The sequence below is a fragment of the Amphiura filiformis genome, chromosome 2 (genome assembly GCF_039555335.1).
Source record: "Amphiura filiformis chromosome 2, Afil_fr2py, whole genome shotgun sequence".
Classification (NCBI taxonomy): domain Eukaryota; kingdom Metazoa; phylum Echinodermata; class Ophiuroidea; order Amphilepidida; family Amphiuridae; genus Amphiura; species Amphiura filiformis.
In genome coordinates this window covers 85,147,576-85,168,046 of record NC_092629.1, presented here as the reverse complement: position 1 = coordinate 85,168,046, position 20,471 = coordinate 85,147,576, and the positions used below count along the sequence as shown (strand labels likewise).

Below are 20,471 nucleotides of genomic sequence, written 5' to 3'. Positions count from 1 at the left end.
GACAGAGATACGCTTACGCACGCCGACGCTTATCTGCGTGCGTGGCTCATCCTTTGGAAACACTAATTTCAAGTGGTCAAATGGCTCCGTTTTAGCTGATAAAATGTGGGTTTTTTCAAGTTCTCTCCCTCGATTTGAATATCAAGTTATGAATGGATTTCGCTCAAACTTCTCAACGGGCTGTGGATTTACCCGATGTTCACGTAATATAAGGTAGAAAAACGAAAACTGCCGCATTCTCCTATGAGATTCGATGAAAGGGCAAAATGTGACCACTTTAACCTTCAACGGCCATTATTTCAATGTTCATTTTCTCGGTAAAATGACGATTTAGGTACACGATAACTCAATAAATACAGCATCTATAGGTAAGCAAATATGATCATCGTAAAAAGCATGATCGACTCAAGAAACGGTTTTCTAATTTTTTTATATTTTGGTCTATTTCCGATTTTAGGCATCATTTTGTGCAAATAGGCGTTTGTGAATTTTAAAAAGTTCATTTTGATACAAAAAATGGTCAATAGCTCAAACAATAAGGCCAATATCAAAAAAATCAAAAAACGTTTTTGGAATGGAGCCTCAAGATTGAGCTAAAAACAAAATAAAATATTTTGGAAAGAGTGTTTTTTGTTGATGTACCTAACAAATATTGCCAAAAACTCACCTTTTTGTGATTTTCTTCATAATTGTTGTTTTTACCCCAAATCTGTATTTATATTAAGATTTATTGATGTCTTGCCTTTATAAAAATGTATACTTTTATATGTCTTCTTGTGAATAATTACAAAGTTATTGCACTTTTACTACATGCATGTCTGAGAGTACACAGCCACCTTAAGGGTGGTCTTAACCCTGGAATTATGGAAACTTTTGGGCTTCATAACTGCTAAATTATTAGTCTAAAGAATATAAAAGTAAACATTTTTAGACTGGAAATGACTTGCTGAATTAATCTGTGAGGTCCAATTTGGGCCAAAATGCTCACTTTTGAAGAAAATACAAAAAAAATGGGTTTTTTGGCCCAAATTTTTTCGTGCAACGTAACAAAAAAATTGTTTGGCCAAAAAAAATTTTTTATTAATTTTTAAAACTAGATAAAATATCTAGGGACCGTTTTTTATTTTTTGAATTTTGACCAACTTTGAGAAATTTGCACAAAAAATGGTCAAAAAATGCAAATTTTTCAAAAAATCATAAAAAAGCCTGATTTTCGACTAAATTTCAAATATTTTTGGTGAAGTTGTTCAAAATTCAAAAAAATAAAAAAATGGTCCCTAGATATTTTTATCTAGTTTTTAAAATTAATAAAAAAAAAATTTTGGCCAAACAATTTTTTTGTTAAGTTGCACGAAAAAATTTGGGCCAAAAAACCCGTTTATTGGGATTTTCTCCAAAAATGAGCATTTTGGCCCAAATTGGACCTCACAGATGAATTCATCAAGTCATTTCCATTCTAAAAATGTATACTTTTATATTCTTTAGACTAATAATTTAGCAGTTATGAGGCCCGAAAGTTTTCATAATTCCAGGGTTCAGACCAACCTTAATCAGAGCCCTCATGATATTACATAAGTCTAGTCTAGCGACAAAAGGGCACACACCCTCTTCACTGAAGTCCTGGGATGTCCCTGCCCCTTCTCCAGTGGCGGTGCCAGGGGGGAGGGGGGCATGGGGGAAAATGCCCCCCCAGTCAGAACTTTTGCCCCCCCCCCCCGTAAAAACCCACAATTTCCACTTTTTCAGCAATTTTGCACAAAATTTGTTGATTCCCCCCCTGAAATTCACTTTTCCCCCCGAAAAAAATTCCTGGCGCCGCCACTGCCCTTCTCTAAACAAAAATAACCTTTTATACCTGAGGTGTCTAAATCATAGTTTTATGGTTTTCAACTTTGGTTTTTAAGATAACAACTTTATTGAGAATCAACTGACATCAGGGTGCAGTTTTTTGAAATAAAAATTCAAAAAAGGTCCACTTTTTTTCATGTAAAATATAATCAAATTAGCCCTTTTTTGAAGGAAAAGATCACAACAAAAGGTCCTTTTAGCGCACACACACCCTCAATAAATCCTAGTTTGCAGCCTGAACCATTTCATGTTGCCATAGAAAGCAATGACTCTGCAACCTTTTCCCATCTCATTACTCCATATATATTTCATTGGTGTGGAATATGTATTGTATAATGACAAAACAAATAAACCTTATTAATATCTTTCTATTTGCTCAATTATAGCGCCTGTTGAACATTCACTGCCAAAGTAAACACATGCATGTGTAATGTATGTAGTTCTGTTTAGGGTTGTGCAATTAATTATGTGAACTAGGCAGGGGAAATTCTTAAAACGGTTTACCAAAAATTGATCCCTCCCCACTCATCTATATTTATGTCCTGAAAAATGTGTACATCGAGGGTTCAGAACCAGAAAGCCGTAACTCACTATGACCAGCCCTCACAAAATGAGCCTAAAATTGGCTCCTTCCTTTGGTCTTCAAAAATACTCTACAATGTCTTTTGTTTTCTATTGAATTTTGTCATGATTAATGAACTGTGTCTTCTATAGTGCCCTGGCGAAATTGTGGGAGCAGGTGATTGTGAGTTGAGGCTTTCTGGCTCTCAACCCTTGACATGTAGGGCCTAGAATTTTGTTTTGAGAACCCTAATTGCACATCTTACATTGGCTAATAATGTGATGCTAGTAGCAGCGAGCACAAGAGTTCATTTGAACATTTGTGACCCATCACATCAAAACTGACCACTTGTTGGCTGACTTCATTCACAGATAACAATGAAAGCAGATGAGAAAATATAAAGAAAATAAAAAGAAATTTGAGTCTGTTTTGCCTCATAAAACAATTTTTTCTGTATCTGACTCCAACAAGTAAGGTGTCATTTTAAAGATTAAAAATAACAGTTCATCCTAGTTTTTTTAAATCAAAATTCAGAATTTGGTACCTTCGTCATAGTCCTAGATGTGCTAACATAGCCTGCTAGTGATTCAGCCAAAAGCTGTGTAATTAAGACAAAATAAGGCAATTTATATGTAATTTATATACTGACAGTATATAAATTAGCTACATATCATCAATATTACTGTTTTCTTTGTTTTTTTGCCATTTGATGACAATTTGAATGACTTATCCTTCACTTTTAAGCAATCTATAAAACGATTTTAATTTGTTTACACTTGCGCTGGGATCATTGCATGAACCTTTAATACATTGATGCTACTCCTCCTCTGGGCCATCCCTACAAAGCCCTTAACTCTCTAAACACACCAGAGTCAATTCAAACACACACATTCTATGTATCTATTGTGCACGTGCGACATAATTCACCTGCGTGTTATCTTGGCATTTCACTTGAACTCAAAATTCAAACAAGACTATTCCTAATCATTTCCTGCATATTTAAACTGTGCCAAAATTGAAAGATACATTTCTATTGTTATGATATAAATAATTCAATGTCTTGAAGGGAAGCCAGCACGCAAAATGTAGGAATCATAACTTCACATACTTTAACCCTCTCTGTCAGTATATTTTAAAGCATAATTACTCAAAATATGTATAAATTTAACAAATTTCATATTCTTATGACCATATTTAAAGGTCTGCAACCCGATTGACAGCATCATACCCCCAATTTTCTGAAATTTGATGTTCCAAGTTAATGTATTTCCAAAAAAATCGTACAAAGAACAAGGTTTTGTGGTTGTACCAATTTATAAATACTTTGGAATTATGCAGGCATTATGGGCAGGCAATTATGAATGAAATTGAGATCAATTTAGTCTCCTCAGTGCAGCTATACTTGATATTTCAATTGAATGAACACAGCCTGACATAGCGTGACGATTTTTCGCATACATTTTTTGTACACTGTACTATATATGCCAGCGTGTGCAACTATGCATGCGTAAACGCAGAAGTGAATCCAACCATGCCAACACACTCGTGATTGGTTAGTATTTTAATTATCTAAGGTCGCGTGTTTGTGTCACAGTTTGAAATAAGCGATATACGATTGCAGCTGGATCAAATACAGCTACTGAAAGCTGTGTTCATTCAATTGAAATTTCTAGTATAGTTTGGTTCTGCTCCCTCCACACAAACATTGTTTGAGAGCGGAACCAAACTAGCTGCTGGGGAGACTGCGTTAAACACAACTCCAAGATTTTATGATCTACTCTCTCAATTTCGGTGGAAAGTTCTGAAATGTTAGTGGCGCAATTTTGAAGTGTAGTGGAAATTGTGCGAAAGGTACTGGGTTCAATTCCTGGTGGAAACAGGTAGATTTTTTTCTTTTCCTATCTATTTTTAACTCAAAATTGCATACTTTCATTTAATTGCACTGGGTAACATATTTTAGTGTCCTTTTATTCTGAATTGTTACAGCATGGGTGACAAACGCAGGGGGCGAAGGGATGGAAGGGTATCACCACACCCCCCTCAAATCTGCAAAATCAGTCTAAGTTAGCCACTCCACACCCTAAAAAGACCACCTATGCATAAACTAGTTGAAACATATGATTGCTCAAGGATTTGGACATATAAGTATGAGAATGGAGAGTTGCAGGCAAAATACTCAATTTGAAAACGAAAGATTTATCATGCTTGCAGCAGCCATTTTCCAAAACACTCAAAGTTCTTGGAAACTCAAATTGGCAAATAAACCTAATTACATCTCAATCCCATCAATACTATGATCAACTACACCTCCCATTCATCTTCGCTTTAAATGGGCCATTGTAGTTAAAATTCATACACCCCTATGGAAGACATGACTTGAAATGCCCCTCACAGGGGGTGTAGATTTCAAATGGAGTCACCCATTCAGGTAACCCCATTTGAAATTCACACTCCCTGTACTCCCTGTGTGCGCGATTAAAGTCATGTCTTGCATAGGGGATGTACTGATTTCAACTGGAATAGTCCAATACGCCTCTCACGTCACTAGCACCAATTCCTCTCTACATTCGCCCTACACTGACGCATATTTCTGACAAATTCATTCTAAACCCGTAAATTTGCACCTGCCGCGTCCCTTGCGGTCAATCCGCCAATTACGAGTTGACAATGGCATGACCGAACAAACGACACAATCTCACCTGCGATTATTGATATTTTGTTTTTGATAGCGGGTGGGATTGCCGCAATTAAGTACCTACAGGCTGTTTGTGTGATTGACGACATCACTCTGCTCTATTTATCTGTTTGTTAAAACTGAAATAACATATTTTTCATTTCAAAAGCCAAGCTGGCTCATTATTATTTTTAGCTCTCTTCCGCGGGTATCGACTGCAGACAAAAAGTTTCAAATTTTCTTTAATAATTAAAACATTTTAGAATTGTACATTTTATGACCATATTTAGAATCAGCATAAAAAATGCATTAAAATGAATACAAAGAAGCCTAATATTTTTTCAGTGAATCTTGAGATAGCTCTTGATATTTTGAGAAAATATCTCAAAACTTGGAACTTTTTATGAAGCCTAAGGCTAGCACGGAGAGCGTTAAGGTTCGGCATACATTTATGTGTTTTATTTTATTCAAAATGTTTTTTAATTATTAATCACTATTCATTTCAGCCTCCAAGCTGTCAATATTGTGACGTTTATACTGTGTGTATTGCAAGGCCCAAAATATGTATTGGTTGTTGTCCAACTGACCCTAATTTTAAAAATCTGGAAAAAACTTCTTGGTACAAAAGAATGCTGATGACACTTATTTTGGAAATTTCAGAAAAAGGTTCTTTTTCCTTTCATAATTTTTGACATCCTGGAAACCCGGCCTGGAAAGTTTTTAAAGTTTCTTCTCACTTCTAGAATGTTTAAAAACATGGATGAAATAATGCAATAGAGAAATATCAAAATTCACAAATATTAAATTAGTATATTTATTATTTTTATTCAGCTTATTTAGGTCTATACATGTAGGGGCCTACATGTACTCTGTGATTATGACTTTAAATAATCCCTCCGACCGACCTGAACTTCCACAGAGTGTACAATGTATGAGGACAACCAAAACATTATTTTGTTGGCCTTAGAAAATATTACCTACATTTTGCTATTTTTAGCACTCTATCGCTCTGCGCTATTTACCAGTTTGCCACATTATCAATATTTTTGTGTGTGTGTGAAAAGCAAAATTTCACAATTTTATTAAGGGAGTACTACACCCCTGGATAAATTTATGTATATTTTTGCATTTTTAATAACACGGTGGTAACAAAAGTTATGTATATTATACATGTAGGGGCAAGGAATCCGATTACTACACTGGAATTTCAGTGAGTCAAGACAAGCGGACCGTTATTTATGATAAGAAAAGAGGTACCGCTAGAATGTACCTTATTTCCTATCATATAATACTGAATCGCTTATCTTGAGTCACTGAAATTTCAGTGTAGTAATTGGATTCCTTGCCCCAATAATATGTACATAACTTTTGTTCCAGTGTGTTATTATTTTTGAGAAAAATGCAAAAATAGTCACAAATTTACCACAGGGGTGTAGTACCCCTTTCAACATTTGATGAAATGATTTGATTTGATTGCAGAAGGTGAAATAACACACTTTTATTTCAAAGGCCAGTGACTTTCTACAAGGTGACCCACTTTCAAAATCCACCCTGGCCAAAGGAGACTTGCAAAATTAAAGCCATATTTTAACATTTACATAGAAAATTAGAAATAGATCTGTAAAATTTCTTTTCCACAGAATGTTAGTTTTTATTGTCAAATATGTCCCCTTTTAATTTTCAGCCAAACAACTGAGGTAAAGCAAAGAAAGTTGTAGGTTACTAAGTAATTCCAGCACCGATATCGCCAATGAGTCTCAATCCATCGGTGTTATGACCATCCCAGGCCATCATGTTATAATATTTTAGTCATGTTTTGAAATTTAGTATATTTTAATGTTTTTTCAATACCTGTGCAATATTTGCTGTAAAAAGTCAATATTATTTATCAATTGGTCAGTGTTAATCATTCTGAAACCCACACTCCCCCTGTATTATGACTTAACCTATTATCTTTTACAACTGGTGTGAGTATTTCAAATGGAAGTTACCCAACTGTCTATTCTTTTTGAAACTTCTGTGGAAGACTTTAGCTTTAATAATAAGCATGGGTAAAAAGCAGTAAAGACAAAAATACAGAACAATTTGGAGTAATGAATTAAGAGTTGACAGGAGTTATAGGAGTTAATGCTTTTTGCTGTTTCAGTGTGCATGTTCTCAGCATTGATGGTTTGGTGAACTGTCATGTAACATGGATGTAAGCGTGATCATAAAAAATGCCTTTCACGGTGACCCAAACTATTTACAAGACCTCTTCTGCATTGAGGCTGGCCTTCCCTTTTAAGGGGAATTTTTATTAAAATCTTCCACAGGGGTAGTGTGGATTTTAAATGGAATAGCCTAATTTCTCAATCATTGGTTCACAAATACGGAGGTAAAAAATGCAGCACAGCAACATTGCTTAGTCATGTCAGTTTCTAATTCCATTGGAATATATTCACCAGTGAAGTATTATGTCTAATCCGATTATCACCATGTCAACTGGATCACGCTTTTGAGTTCTGCACCACGATTGAAATAATCGTAACACAAAGTCTATGTATGGCATGTATTACCAATTCCAAAAGGTGCATGACCCAGTTACCAGGGAGTTATGTAACCACTTCGCTGGCAAATTCACAGCTTCAAAGCCTTTATTTTGTAATATAAAAATCACTCAAAATTTATGGACTGGATATTATTTACACCATGCACATATGTAATATTTATTACCATTTATCTAACAAACTTGTTTTTGTTCATCTTATGATGTTGTGTTGATACGAAAATCAGTTCATATAGATTTCAGATATACATAAATGTATCTTTCTGATATAAAAATATAAAATACATGTGTTGATGATCAATATCTATACATCTGATAATTGAACACATATAGGCCTAGTGCTGTGTGCTGGCAGTGATTGTTCTTGATTTAGTTAAAATTGATCACATTTGCCAATTTTTTGAGTTCACCAAATATTTCTAATATATTATTTGTATCAATTAAATAATTTCTGAAATGACCTGAATTACATTTTGAGTTGACCTAAACCCCAGAATTGAACTTGCTATTGGTCAAAAAATTTATAAACTCGGGTTACATTTTCAGCCATTTTGGTTTATTGATGGCCCTCAATTTCATGAAACTTGAGGGCCAATTTCATAAAAATTGAGGACCAATTTCATGAAAATTGAAGGTCTTTTTTCATAAGTTTCTAGAAAAAGTGCCTATTTTTCATTGCTTTTTTAGCGAATTTTACGAAAATATTCCAAAAATTAGTATAATTGCGGGCCTGTTTTTCATCATATTTGGTTTAAAGTTACATGTATAAGGTAGTATTTTGGAATCCCAGCACACATCCCCACCCAAACCAACGTTGAGAACCTCTTGGTCTTGCTATGCTATTTTAAGACTAGTAATTTTTTTGTGTGTGTAATTGTTGTTGCCATTTTTGAACCATTTCTCTTGTTTTAAAATTTACACTTTTGAATTTTCTTTCTGTTATAATATGTGTTGCAACGAATGTCAACATGACCTTCTCAATATGACAGTTATTAAGCATTGTACTACTATGTATTATCTTATTTGCTTAACGATTAATGCTGATTAACGAAGTAACCCAATTAAAGTAATGATAGTAAGGTCACCAAAGGACAGATTAATGTATAGATAATGACAAACAAGTTGGCCCAACCTTCAGTGTCCAAAACAAGGAAGAAACAAACAACCTAAGCATATGCTTGGCCTTATAATAAGATAATAAAACAACCACCTCACACACACAACTTAGGCTAAAAAAAATGTATGTCTCAAAGCCGGTGTGCGTGTTTGTTTTTCATAGCGCGTCCATGTCAACTGAAACAGCAAATTCATTTTTTATTTCATTTTCCATTTTTTATATTTTTTTGGCCGTAAAATCATGAATTTGGGAAGAAAAGTTACTTGATTTGATACTTGCATTGTTTAGGTGTAAAAAATTGATATTTGTACTTCAATTGTGTAAATCAACCACAATTTTATGCTGTGTACTTTTGAACACTCGAAAATGACATTAAAATTCAAAATTATGTTATAAAAAATCTTTAAATAAAATCAAATTAAAAAAAAATAAATTCCACATTCGTTTTTTTGAAACTGCCATGGGCTTTGAGACATATTTGTTTTGTTTAGTGTTATATGTAGACCTCAACATTTCTGAACTAAGCAATCCAGAGATTTGTCTTAGACACCCTGTTTAATGAGTTGCTGCAATTACCGATCCATTCATATCCTATCACCTGTCACAGACCCATTCAACATTGCGATGAAATTGTCACTTATAGCACCTCTCCTTTTCTTTCTCGCTACATTTGCACATCTCCCCCCTTATCTCTTCCCTCTCTCCTTTTCCTTTAACTCCTTTACACCTACCTCTTACATCTCTCTCTCTCCTTTCTCCCACCATCACTTCCCATTTCTCTCATGATCCTCCCTCCCTATCTCTCACTCTATCCTTGAAGTCATTTCATAAGGACTTGCTTATAATTAGATATTTTACCTTAGACACCCTGTACAATGAGTTGCTGCAATTATTGATCCAGTTATATCCTGTCACCTGTCATAGACGTATAGACCCATTCAACATTGTGATGAAATTGTCACTTTATGTTTTCACAATACAGCACCTCTCTTCCTTTCTCTCTCCTTTTCTTTCTGCGATCGATCTTTCTTCCACTTCTCTCCCACTGTCTCTCTTCCTCTGTCTCTCTCTTCCGCTCTCTCTCTCTCTCTCTTCCTCTCTCTATCCAAGTCTTTCTCACTCTTTCCTTCTCTCTCTGACTCACACAGATATACGCACAGGGTACAGATATCACACCATCAAAATACCTAAGTCAAAGTTGGTTTGCATGTTGACGAAATTTAACACAATAATAGACAACTCTGTACAAAAACATGGATGAAACCCCCGGGATGAAACCAAGCACTGACATAATTTCCTGAAACTGCTTTAATATTTCCTGAAAATGTGTATTTCCCTTTAACTTTGTACAGGGAAGATTCAAGATTTACATTCCTGCAAAAATAGCTTTAGTTTATGTGACACAATCTGATCTGGCCCAAAGTCAACATAATAATGAAATTGACATATACCGTAATATGTAAAAATGGGGAGCAAAACACAATAAAATACACAGGCAAATGGGTATATAAAAGGTTCACTTTGCAACCAAGTAGACTTTGAGAAATATCAAGGGCAAATTGGTATTTTATTGTAATAACTCAATATTCAATATGTCCTTCTTAGTATAGCAGTCAATTTGCATTTCCAAAGATGTGTTCTAAAAGGCTAATCATCTTCATTACTGCTAAACCCCTCTGGGGCTTATCAAAGATTCTCGCTCTATAGACGCCTATGAAGCAGGTTACTAAATTATGCAGTATATGATGTAGCTAATGACTTTGGTTGCAAAGTTCAATTGCACAAAAAACAAATGTACCTCCAACTGTATGATACTGTTGCTATTACCCTATTGACCCTTACATAACCTTTTGTCCCCAATCTGCGTGCACCCTATACGAAACTTCCATCAGACATTCTTGCATGTTGCATGACACTTGATTTGCAGATATTAGCAGAGAGTTTACCGTTCCAAAGACAACCTCTATCACATCAGTGATACAGAGAATGTCTTGATTACTTAATGACTTCTGAACCACCCTGGGGCTTATCAAAAATTCTCGCTCTACATATGCTTAAAAATATGAAGTAGGTTTATAGTAGTATGCATATAAATATGAAAATTCACATGTTTGGTATCATATTGACACACAAGACGACAGTATGTCCTCATACGCAGCTCTAATCAGTGATGTGTAGTAATGTGTACTCGGCGAATACTTACTACTGATCATTACTCTAATGACTTATCAAACCCCTCAGGAGCTCTGTAAAGATTCTTACTTGCGCACTAAAAATAGAGCTAAATATTGGTTTGTCTCAAGTTCAGTATAGTAATGTAGGTGCATATTTTGATGTAATATCGAATCGTGTGCGTAATGTTAATCATGTTGAGCATATACCAACACACTAGCCAATGAATTTCATAAAATACATAAATTGTTACATTTTTCAAAAAAAATTGGTAACATTTGAATTTTAAATCAACCAGAATTTGTCCAATTCATTTATATCAAGTATCATGTATTGGCACATAAGACAAATCATTGATATGCAGTAATATGTACTCAGTGTATACTGATTACTCTAATGACTTGTCAATCCCCTCAGGCGCTCCACAAAGATTCTTACTTGCACACTAAAAATAGACGGGACTTTATACTTTGCTAGCAGTGTGGTTTGTGCTGAGATCATTGGCCCATGAACTTCAGCTCCCAGCTATGCGCTGTATCGATTTTCAGATCAGTCAAATTATCGACAGTAGCTTGGCTCCTACTAGCTTTTCCGCTTTCACTAGGAGCCACAACATGCTCATCTATCAGGTTACACTTCTTTAACCCCAATACATCTGTACATTCATTGAATGATCTTTGAAAATTTGGGTACAAAAACTCATACTCTGTGACTTGAGGTCAAATTATGCCCTATTATTGTTTAATTGAGGTTATTGAACTATGCCATTGGGATGAGGCCATTGTGGTCCATAGTGTTTATACACAGAAAGATGATCATATCTTATGTCTCGATAAAGCAAAATGAGCACAATGTCGCCAAACTTGTTTTTGACTTTTAAGCTGATTTTACACAACATTCATGCTTGTGTTTCACTGTTTTACGATAATCATCATTTTGCAAGTAGTGAATAAAGAAACTGTTTTTTCTACATTTCCTTAAAAAGTTACCTTTTCCAGAGTCTTGATTAGCAGCGATGTAGCTTGCGAGTTGCGACACCATCACTGCGTCTTCATTCAGCGTAGTGTTTACAAAGACGACGCTGTGATGGTGTCGCAAGCTACGTCACTGCTAAACAAGACTATGAAAAAGCAAATTTTTTTAAAGCAAATGTCAAGAATGACAGAGTCCAAAATCAGTATCCATGCTGCTGTTGTTTTTTCTAGCCTGTCATATATCTATTGTCAAATGAAACCTGGGCAATAATATAACATGGGCTGGGGTGTTCTACAAGGATCACGGGACAATTTAGAGTGTAGAATGTAGAATGTAGAATTTCAGAAATGGTTGAAGACATCTTCCTACTCTCTACTATTTTAACAGTTTGAATCACACACTCTAGAAAGGTGTTTAATTTTGACATTGTAAGGCTATGTTTACTGCCATCGTCGGCCATGACACCTGACAGAATGACAAAATGTGAGGTTTTTTTTTTAAATAGCTCCCAACATGCAATGTGATAATCACCCTACTGTTGATGTCAAACAAAATTATTCACAAGACTGACTTGACATCCTTTGAGGACACCCCACCAAAAAACAAAACAACCTGTGCAATACATTTAAGTTAATTAACTTCCACCTCACGAAATAAATGGTATCATTGTGCTAATGCTATCTCCGGTTTCAAGATGGGCTAGACTTAGTAGCCTCTATGGGTTACTGTAAGCCTGAGGCTCATTAGAAACCGGCTCCTGTAAGGCCTAACAATTTAGCAACAGAAAAAATATATCATCACTAAATTAATCTCATACAGAACGTCAGAAGACGCTCATCTGGACCCGTCACAAGATCCTCTATGAATACCAACTTTTGAACACTCACATCGGTAAAAATCGCAGTGGTGACAAGTCTTTTCATTCCGCTGGTCCAGCATTGTAGAACTGCCTTCTGCACACCATCAGGGAGGCAACCTCAGTGGCACAATTCAGAAAATTTCTGAAGGCTCGATATCATTATTATCCTTTTTGACTCTTTGCTTTTGTTCATTCTCTTGTTTTTGCAGTTTTTCACTTAGCGCTTTGATCTTTCTGTAATTTAGCGCTTTATAAGCTCTTGTATATGTATAAATATCTGTACAAGACCAAAAACAATCGGAAGTGCAAAGAAAATATAAAAAGTACTTTCGATAGTCTAGCATTTTCGCAATGATATAAGGACCCCAGGTAATATGCATACAGCATAACCCCATCTTGTTCTTCACTCACCTTGATGGGTTCTGGATCTCTTCTGTGACTTGCGGCAGCATTTGCCTGAATAAGGGAAGCAAAAAAATAAAACAAATATTACGTATCAGTGAGTGGAGCAAATGCAAACCAATCCTTAATGTCTGCTAACCATTTTCATTCTGGGCAAATAATATCTAAACCAACTTTAACCTGCACAGCTATTTAATATGGGTAACATAAACCAGTTTACCTCAAAGTACTGTAAATCACACAAGTGGGTCTATTTTATGATGAACCAAGTCACAGCACTTCGTTTAAAACAGAGTATGGCTGGCAGACAGAATGTGTTGGTTTTATTGCATGCATTTCAGAAAGATTCTTGAAACACATTGGGCTATTCCAGTTGAAATCCATACACCTCCTAGAGAAGACATGACCTTATTTGTCCGAACAGGGAGTGTGAATTTCAAATGGGGTTACCTGAATGGGTGACTCTATTTGTGTGGGAGATTAAATTTAAACTGGAATAGCCCAATTTTGTCACCTAGTGTGAGAATCAAAAACCTTTTCAGGTATCAATCTGCAAATTTCCTCCAAAATTCTAACCCTGTGAAACTCCCAAATATCCATAACCATTATAATGTGTCTCATCTGAAGTTGTGAGTAATGTACGCCATGTTGGATTTCGCATTGGCAGATTCAAATCGGTGCATTTACGCGGTTGCATCGCCAGTGTAAAGACAAATCACCCTTCCAAATCCAACATGCCGTTACTCTGAACTTGAGTTGAGACAGACTATAGCTAGCTGATGACTCGTATAATAATACCCATATAATAGTCATAATATATATTTTGAATGAAAAGATTATAGGCCTATGATTTGGAGCTGCACATTGTGAGAAAATGACACCCTTTTCATGCCCCATGTGAATAGAGCAACATGTTGATATGAACTGTGTAATGTATAATGGAAAAAGAAAAAAAAACTTATGGGAAAATATTCCGTACTCATTTTTCTGAATGACTGCACAGCAATGTATTTGAATAGACCTGGCAAAAGCTGACGCTGATGTTGTTATGATTGCATGATGCTCGTGGAAAGAAGACGAGTGTACCGCAGTCAGTGCCGCCGAGAGCCATTACGGGCCCGCGGGTAAAATGAATGCACAGTGCCCCCTTTTTACCACCCCAAGGTCTCTTTTCGTTGCTTTTATGGGCCCATTAAGGTATGTTTTTCAGGGATAAAATGGGGACAGCAAAGAGTAAAATGTCCTTAAAATGACTAAAAATGGGCCAACAAATTGGCAAATGGGAACAAAAATTTGGTCAAGAACTAAATCTAGAAACATTCAGTTTTCAAATTTGCAGTGATTTTTGGGATGAAAATAAAAAGACTCATGGTCACTTGTTTATAAAACTGTGTTAGTACTATAATAAATGTATCTACTTACAATGTAGGCCTACAATATGTTGCATGTTGAGTATTCCATATGCTGCATTTTAATTAAGTATTGGCAATTTAATTAGACCTAATTAGCTATTTTCTTCAGCAATACTACATGCACCAAGCATCTTTTACATATAATTATGATGTACTAATTTCTATTAGTCAATTGGTAGAGCTAAAAAAGATAATGCTAAGTCTCAGAGCGCTTGGCAGTTTAAAAAACGAATGCGGAATGCATTTTTTTTTAAAGATTTTTTTTAAACTTAATTTTGATGTAATTTTTCGAGTGTTCAAAATTGTGGCTGATTTACACATTTGAAGTACAAATATCAACCAGTCAACATTAATAGGTAAATTTTCACGGGAAAATTTTCTGGACACGTGACCAATGCGTATCAATGTGAGTGTAACCTCGAGCCTGATCTCTGACCCCGGCGGTGACCTCGCTATTCAAGTCTTAGTAATTTTGAATTGGAATAGTATTTTTGACCGCAATTTTGATAGAAATTTGTGCATTGCAAATTTATTGAATATTATGTTATTTTAATTTTTTCACAATATCATCAAAAGCGTAATTTCAAAAATATCTATCTCACGGAAAAAATATTTATCTACGGAAACTCTTACCATAACATTATTAACTTGCGACAAGTAACTTATTTTGCCTCAAAGGAAGAATTCTTCCTATTCAAATACATTGGAAGAACACCCGCTGTGCTCGGGGTCACATTCCATAATGCTAATATGTCTGCGCCCATGGGTGTCACGTGTCCAGAAAATTTTCCCGTGAAAATTTACCTATTAATTCTGACTGTCAACTGTAATGCGATCAGCAGTATAGGATTAAAAATAGTACACTACAATATAATATATAGCATCAGTTAAGGATTAGTTTAGTATCCTACAATATGCAGCATTAATAAGTCAAAGAAGTAGAAGGTATAGGCCTATCACTGGTTTTGGACCAGAAGGACTTATCAGCGATAGCTGCCCCATAGACATTTGGAGAATTTTTGCATTCTATAATGTACACTTCGCAAAGTATGAAACCTGGCAGCTATTGCTTTCTTGCTCTAAACCCCTGATACAATATAATACAATTGAGAGCTCTCATTTCCTCAAAGGTGTAAAATCAACTCTTTGTTTTGATTGCATTTAATGCAGAAATACTTGGAGTATATTTCATCACTTTTTTGTCTGTGACCGATTTCTTCCATCCCAAAGATAATTCAATGATTAATATTTCACAAAGATCTGTTTAAGGATGCACACAGGATCACTGAAGTGTTACATGGCCAAAATTGAGTTTTCATCACTAATGTCATCTTCAAACCGTATTTTATCTTGTCATTAATAGATTTTAAAGAAATCTTAAAATTTGAACCATAAGAAAAGCTATTTTAAAGACCCTTTTTCATTAAAAATTCGTCCAAATGTAAAAGCAAATAAATCATTGTTTTCCCGCAATAGATCGCGTTCTCGTAACGCGTACTGCGGCGTACAGCTAGCAAAGACACGCAAACATGGTAAACTGGATGGGCGAGGTGATTACTGATTGAGGCGCTGGAGTCGCCAATCGCGATCACTACCGTATTTTATCGTATTGATCTCTTCCAAGGTAGGTAAAGCTTGCACCATTGCATTGTGAAACTGCGGGCCGACAGACCACCACCGTCCCCGTCCCAGAATCAGTAGGCCTACTCGATAAATTTCGCCAAAAAAGTGCTGATATAGTGGTATAAATTTTAGGTGTTTTTTTATATGAACATAATAGTGAATTTTTTGTTTGTTTTTGTTTTGAAAAGTGAAAAGATGAAATTTATCTGTAAGAAGTAGTTACCCGTAAGAAGCCCTGTAAGGCCGTGTAAAATTAATATTTTGGTTCTCGTCCCCTCCTCCTCAATTTCTGGGATTTGTCAGATTTTTTTTTTTTAGATTTTTCAATTTTTTTAGACTTGGGAATGATTTATGAAATCTTCATACATATGAATAAGTTTATTAGAGAACAAGCATCACTTCCAAGTCTTTTTGTGGTACTCTAGGGGGTTTATCCCTCAAACATATGAAAAAAAAAAAAAAAAAAGGGCCTCATCGTTTCCTCGAGCACTGTTGGAGAAGACCGAAAACTACTGACAATGCTAATTTTACATTGGAAAAAAAACAAACAAAAACACCTCCCTCCCTCATCAATTCATGAAAATCCTCTGGACGAGAACCAAAACATTAATTTTATACGGCCTAATGATTACGCAATCTGGTAGGCCTAGATACGATAGAAAACGTAGGCCCTAAATATTTTGCTAGTAGGCTAGACTTAGCCCGTATAGTACATCATTAGGCTTATTATTTTATGTTTAAAAATTTGTTTTGTTATTTCATTCATTCATTCATTCATTCATTCATTCATTCATTCATTCATTTCATTGTTATTATTTGATTTACCAATTAGTTGGTGTAGTTGGACAAGAATATAGGCCTATTATATTAGCTTATATTTAATGCAGTCCCAGCCTTGGTTCGGGAGCCTCTGCGGTCGTTCAGTCTCGTCTTCATTTTGAAGTCCATAAAAAATAGGCAAGCAGTTACTATACCGGTAGGCCTATAATTAAAAAAAATAATATTAGATACCTAAGGCCCTGAATAATGTTTCAAAGTGTTATTAAAACACGAATTTAAGATTCGTTTTCAAACGTTCTCTACTCCCGATTGACCGTTGACAATTCAATACATCATATCGACCATCTATAGGCATAGGCCTACAACTCCTAAGTCAAAAATGTCGATATTTGAAATCGGCATAGCGAGCACGCGTTTATGAAAGCATTTTCATGAATGTTTTAATGCTAAATAATAATTTCAAACGAGAAATATAATCGAAAACGCAAATTCGTGCTTTTTTCATAACCCATGTTAACTACATTTCCATTAGTAGGCCTATTAGGTCTACCATATACCATGATTGCGATAAAAGCCTTTGGTTTTACAACACTTTTTGCGAATGTTTTGGCCGAATGCCTTTTTATTTGCAATGTTTGTCTGGCTTTCAACTTTCACGTTTATAATGTTTTCTGCATACTTTAAAAGGTAAACTGCTTTTAAGCATTTTTCGTGAATGTTTTCATGCACTGTTTTAAAACGCTCTTTATAGCATGATGCCTAGGCCCTATATACGGTATATAGGCCTACTGCATAAACCACAATCTATAATTTAAAGCCGTAAGTGTTCCGTTTTCTACTAAGAAATTCGGTTTTGTTAGGCTATGTAAATGTCCGTGGTTTTTTTTCCAGTTTTCTTGTGACCTCTCCGTGTTTTGCCCGTTTAACATATATAAAGGCCTACTTTTTGTCCGTTTTACAAGAAGTTTATTCAAGACATATTACAACTTTTACCCCACTTTTTACACGTTTATTTGATTGAAAACAACAACAGGTTTTTTTAATTTTTGTTGTTGTAGTTTTATTCACTTTTTATGCGGTACAAAATATTTTACAACCTATAATAGGCCTATGACTTTTGTACGTGTTTGATATTCCGTAAAAAGTTAAAAATAAAATATGATAACAACAAACAATTACAATAACAAAAACCGAATATTGAGTATAAATGCGACACATCAGAATCCTTTAAAATTTTACTTGGGATTCCTGTGGTGTAGGCCTAGCTATATTCAAGCGGGTGTTAAAATGCCTATCTTTTGGCGCTGACGGCCGCTGGTGCCTCTCAAGCACCAACTAAAAGAAAAACAACGAGTAGTAACAACATCATGTTTGCGGTTCAGAAAAGGACAATGAACATAAAAATGCAATATTTGTCAACACCAAAAAAAAAAGAAAAAAAAAAAAAGAAAATCACCAAAAGCGATAAATTAAAAACATTGCATTTTTAAAGCAATATTATGAAAATTAGTACAAAACAGAAATCGCAATTATCATGATTATGTCTCAATTTATTTATAAAACTTCCTGATTATCTGCTAAAATAATTGCTTGTCAGTTATTCTATGCTAATTTTAATGTTCTGGTGTCCGCAAATTTTGATACAGAGCATGATCTTTTTTTTATCGGAACAGGACAAAATTGTGCTTAAATAATCATGGTTTCGATTCGCGGCAACACGACCATGCACTGTGCAACTTATTCAGCGTAACCTGTCTGTCTGTCCGCATGGCGCCCTGTCGCTCCTCAAACGCCGACGCCGACCTTCGCGACCTTGCCGGAAGCTCTGCTGCACCATGGAAACAAGACTGCAGTAAATAAAATGGCTGCACCATGTGGATAAACATCTGCCGAATGTGCACGGATAATTTTGTCATATTGTATTTTTTACCTTCTAAATCACCAAAAAAATGCCAATCTGCTGCAGTTGGACGCCCTTCTCATTTTCTAACTTGACCAAAGCGTCACAAGTCACCGGATTATATCTTTATGGAATAATCTTCAAAAATGTACCTAAAATCCCCTGTTTTTTTCTAAATTGCGATTTTCGGCAAGTTCCCTTTTGACCACTTTTAACCATTTTTGGTCCGCCATAGCGTCTAAATGAAGCATCACTGAGGTAAGTTTTTAAGTCAAACGTTTAGATATGGCCAAAATCTAGATAGTGTTTTTTCATTTTTTTAAATTAGGGCCTAGAACTTTTTTTATCACCCATGATTCAAAAATTTGAACACGGGTCACACTTTTTTACTGATTTTTTGCCTATATTTTAAAAACTAAGCAAAATTTCAAAAAAAAAAAAAAACACTTTCTAGATTTATTTGTCTAAATTAATAAAATTCATGTTTTACAGTTTTGATTTTCAAATAATTTTTTTTATGGCGGACCAAAATTTTTGGTCAAAAAATCCGATTTTTGGGATTTTTTGAAAATTGTAGTTTTTGACCCAAAACTGACATTTTAAATGGATTTATGAGCTCATTTCCATTCAAAAAATGTATACTTTTATATACTTTACATAAATAGTTTTCGAGTTATGAGGTGAATAATAATGGATAATTAGTGACCCTGTGTGCCTCCTTAAGATGTAAAAGTACCCACCATCAGTAAAATGAAAGTGAGCTTATTTTTTGTTGTGTAAATGTCAAAATGAATACTGTCAAAATAAAATAAAGATGGTGATAAAAGATTTCGGGTTTTCTTATTTTGACTTGAAGGTTTCTTTTTTTAAACCATTATTAAAAAAAAATACTATTTCAAACTTTGTAACAAACATTTAAGTGTGAACTAAAAGCTATCTACTGGAGGAGACAGCAAATAAACCATCTACTGTAGATACCAAAAAAGCTATCTACTCAAGATAGCAAATGAACTATCTAATGAAGATAGCAAATAAACTATCTGCTGAAGATAGCAAATCAACTATCTGCTGAAGATAGCAATAAACTATCTGCTGAAGATAGCAAATAAACTATCTGCTGAAGATAGCAAATCAACTATCTTTTAATACCAAAAAAGGTTATCTACTGAAGACAGCAAAAAAGCTATCTACTAAAGATAGCAAATAAACTACACAGGTGTCGTTAAATAACCCAGGTATAGAGTGAGAAACAAAAATGTATGAAACACATTTTTTACGGGGTTATGAATGAACCGATTTTCAAGAAATGGAGACGAGTTCCAATAAAGAGAACTCTGCTTTAAAATTCACCACCAAAGGTTCTGATGATGGAGAAATCTTAAATCCAGCTAGGAATGAATGCAAAGAAAGCCCTGTCTGAATTAGCTGCCCTATAGACATTTGACAATTATCTGCATTCTATTATTATTGTGTACAATCTAAAATTATGACACTTGGTAGCTATTGCAGATACAGCCATGTTGCATTAATTCCTAAATTTAATCCCTTGCAATGGTGGTTATGATGGCAAAGTGGCAATCCTCCGTTTTAGGGTTTCTTTCT

The 20,471-nt window shown here is 34.9% G+C and overlaps 1 protein-coding gene across 1 annotated transcript in view; it reads right to left on the bottom strand.

Moving 5' to 3' along the window:
- LOC140146735 (cystine/glutamate transporter-like) overlaps nt 1-20,471 on the bottom strand; it is an 89,171-nt gene that overhangs the window by 45,757 nt on the left and 22,943 nt on the right. Inside the window, exon 4 of the mRNA XM_072168610.1 lies at nt 13,164-13,208. Coding sequence (XP_072024711.1) covers nt 13,164-13,208 — 45 coding nt within the window. The remainder of the gene's footprint in view (nt 1-13,163; nt 13,209-20,471) is intronic.